The sequence below is a fragment of the Notothenia coriiceps genome, unplaced genomic scaffold (genome assembly GCF_000735185.1).
Source record: "Notothenia coriiceps isolate Sejong01 unplaced genomic scaffold, NC01 NC01_scaffold00019119, whole genome shotgun sequence".
Taxonomy (NCBI): domain Eukaryota; kingdom Metazoa; phylum Chordata; class Actinopteri; order Perciformes; family Nototheniidae; genus Notothenia; species Notothenia coriiceps.
This window is the reverse complement of record NW_011351820.1, coordinates 13,018-16,542: the sequence shown is the minus strand read 5'-3', so window position 1 is coordinate 16,542 and position 3,525 is coordinate 13,018. Positions and strand designations below refer to the sequence as shown.

The 3,525-nt window shown below is 43.2% G+C and overlaps 1 protein-coding gene across 1 annotated transcript; it reads left to right on the top strand.

Annotated features, from left to right (window-relative positions):
• The first annotated feature begins 1,349 nt into the window (after positions 1-1,349).
• On the top strand, positions 1,350-2,119 carry LOC104951780 (alpha-internexin-like). Its single transcript, XM_010778508.1, has 2 exons — positions 1,350-1,396; positions 1,910-2,119. Exons 1-2 carry the CDS (start codon positions 1,365-1,367, stop codon positions 2,100-2,102), a joined length of 225 nt encoding a protein of 74 aa, XP_010776810.1. The 5' UTR covers positions 1,350-1,364; the 3' UTR covers positions 2,103-2,119.
• Positions 2,120-3,525: the final 1,406 nt, after the last annotated feature.

Sequence of the window (3,525 nt, the reverse complement as noted above, 5' to 3'; positions counted from 1 at the left end):
TAAACTGTTTATATTTTGGGAGTTCGTGGCTGAGGTTGCCTTTGTTAAAGTCACCAAGAGCAATAACTAGGCAGTCCGGATAAGTCCTCTCCACACACAGTATCTGGTCGGTAAGTGTGCTCTGTGCCTCCTGCACATTAGCATGTGGTGGAATGTACACACCGTCCAGTATGAATGAGGAGAACTCTCGGGGGGAATAAAAGGGTTTGCAGTTGATGATAAGAGTTTCCAGAGTGGGAGAACAGTGCTGCAGAATCACTGTCACATCGTTGCACCAGCCAATGTTTGTGTAAATTCCTCCACCTTTTGATTTGCCGGAGAGCTCCGTGTCACGATCCGCTCTGAGCAGCTGGAATCCTCCAAGCTGCAGTGCCAAGTCAGGAATCGATCCACACAGCCAGGTCTCAGTGAAGGACAAAACACAAGATGAAGAAAAGTCCCTGTTTCTACTAACCAGTTGCTGAAGCTCGTCCAGTTTATTGCTTATGGAACGCACGTTGGAGAGAAATATTCCGGGTAGCGGCGTGCGAAGTCCGTGGCTGCGGAGTCGCACCAGTGTCCCGGCCCTTTTCCCTCTCCTGTGGCGTTTGAGCGCTCGAATGCAGGTGAGGGAACCTTTTACGAGAATGTCCAGTAATTCCACGGAAGAACAGAGAAAATAACTTGTTGCTAGTTGTAGCTTCATGGAGATGTATCAATCTTCTCTTCAACTCAGTGAATACATTTTTTTCCTGAAATGTCAAACAATTAACACAAACGGCAGAATCAGCCAATGTACACACAAAAAATTCCACAAAAATAACACATAAAATAATTGTGGTTCGTTGAGCAACTTTTTAGCAGTCGATTACAGCGCGTGCTATATTAGCAAAACATCCCAGATCTGATTTGTCAAAATGTCTCTCTAATAATAAGTTGGTAAGGCTCTGGCTCTTACTAAACTGGACAATTAAGGTTGAAGGTCTAAAGGCAGACCATGACCCTTCGCGTGCGGAAGTCTGTGACAGTGAGACTAACTGGAATGGTTCTTAGTGAATTGACCCTGCGTTTTTATTAGATTACCTGTGAGCTGCTAAATCGGATACAGGAAGCCCTAAGAGAACGTACAGCTAAGCCTTAAAGGCTATTGTGCTAAAGGAAGGGCAAACCGTTAAACCCCAGAAAAGCCCATATCATAGAGGATAAAAACACTACTTGCCAAGTAATTGAATTTAGACAGAAAACTGTGCTTGACACTACTGATAATCTACCTTCTTTCATTTATGAAACAGGACACTATTGGCCAGCTGGACACTGAGCTGAGGAACATGAAGGGGGAGATGGCGCTGCACCTGAGGGAGTATCAGGACCTGCTCAATGTCAAGATGGCCCTGGACATAGAGATAGCCGCTTACAGGTGCTGACTAAAGGACAACCCCAACAGCAGGGGTGTTTCCCAATCGCGAGTAAAGCTGCTCCAGAGCCACTATTTCAAGCATACTACGTCATCGAGTGCCACCGAAGTACTGTGCAAATGTCCAGCCTACTTGGTATTCTACCGAGCCCGGCGTACTTAGTTTGGATACATTTCGAGGCTGCACATGTGTAGACTCCGCGGTCTTAAAATCCCCACAATGCTTTGCGCACGGACCAATTTCCCCAAATCTGTGGCGAAAAATGTAAGGTGGGCCTCTCATATGACGCACCTCCGCACTTGCTAGCCTGTTCCACTCTTAGTTTTTCGAATGCCAGGAAGTATTCTTGCCTCGCTTCTGAAGCAAGACGCTCGGAAGACATGTGCTACCAAGCAAGCATACTCGCGATTGTGAAACACCCCAGATCTCTTGACTTGTAGACTCATCAAACATATCTATAAGGTGCTTTAAGTCTGTGTGTCCAGTCTGACATATGTTTCCTTTGGTCCTTTGAGGAAACTGCTGGAGGGGGAGGAGACTCACTTTAACTCAGGGATCTCCTTTCGTGCTGCCAGCTACAGCTACCAGCCTCGAGCCGCAGCCGGCCCCTCCAGGAGCCCGAGGGAGAAGGAGGGAGGGACCACCAAGGAGAGCTTCAAGGAGAGCAGTGAGGAGAAAGATGAGGCGGACATCAACTCCAACAACTGAAGCGAGACTACCAGGGGAATGTGGAGGAAGGAGATATGTACTTCATATGTAGTTGGTTTAGTCGCTGTATTTGTTTTTCTTAGTTTTTTTGGAACATATATAAATTGTGCATAGATAGATTAGGTATCGTTTACACATACACAGGTTTTACCTCCCCATTCCCCAACAATCCAGAACAGCGAATAGCCTACATGGTGCACAAACATGATGAAACTATGTCATAAAAAAGAAAAGAAAAATAACAAAATAATGTATTTATTAAAGCCAACCCCAAGATAAATGTTTGAAATCATAGCTTAAACTGTTTGGGTGATAATACATTCCTGGTAGTCTCTGCATGTGGCAAAGGAGGTATTTTGCTGACTTTTGCTATAAAATTAGGAGTTCCCGTAGTAACCATGTACAGAATGAAATATCTGTCTAATATATTCAGTATGTTGGTTCAGTTAAAGGTAGGGTAGGTCATTCACTTCAGAAACACTTTTTGTTATATTCCATGGAATGCTCTTAACATCCCGATAGCAATGAATACATTACATGTTTTGACAATAAATACATAAAAAAATGTCATCTGTGGAAGGCGTAGCGCTGTAAAAAGCACGACCAATCATGTGAGTCAGATGATTGGATGGCCTACCTGCCTGTCAGCCTTCCATCTCGTGCATAAACTTATCTCGTGCCCTCATTGGTCATGTGCGCGTTCCTGTGTGTTGGAGGAGGGGCTCTGTAAGGAAGTCTGAAGGAAGGGGCAGATTTATTTCGGTTGTGTACTTTCAAATTCTAGCGCACTCGAACTGGTTTCTCCATTTTTAACTACCCTAGCTTTAATCTATAGTTTGGATTTACCCACCCACTGGAAAACCACTCACTGTTGTTTCAGTAGCATTCAATAAAATAACATGGCTGTCAAATCACGTCTTTGTTTTCATGTGCAAATCAGCGTAATCCCGAATACATTCAAAGCCATCTCCAGGTAGATTTCGACACCAGGGCAATTTATCTAAATTGTTGGCAATTATCTTACCGTTCCTCAATGTATTTATAAGTCAAATGATTTGCAGCTATACTTTAATGATTGCATACTTTTAAAGTTTCTATGACTTCTGTATCAAATTCCTAGGACTTGCAGCACTTTGAGCAGATTACCATACAACTCTACTAAAGGATAGAAGAAGATCAGAAATAGTTGGCTTTTGAAATGGGGAATTCATTTAGTGTAGCAACATATTAAACAACGACACACACTGGTGGGAGAAGAGCATTTACACCGGGGCAAAAAAGTATTTAGTCAGCCACCAATTGTGCAAGTTCCCCCACTTAAAAAGATGAAAGAGGCCTGTAATTTTCCTCCTATCTCAAATATGAGAGACAAAATGAGAAATAAAAAAAATTCCAGAAAATCACATTGTTCTGATTTTTAAAG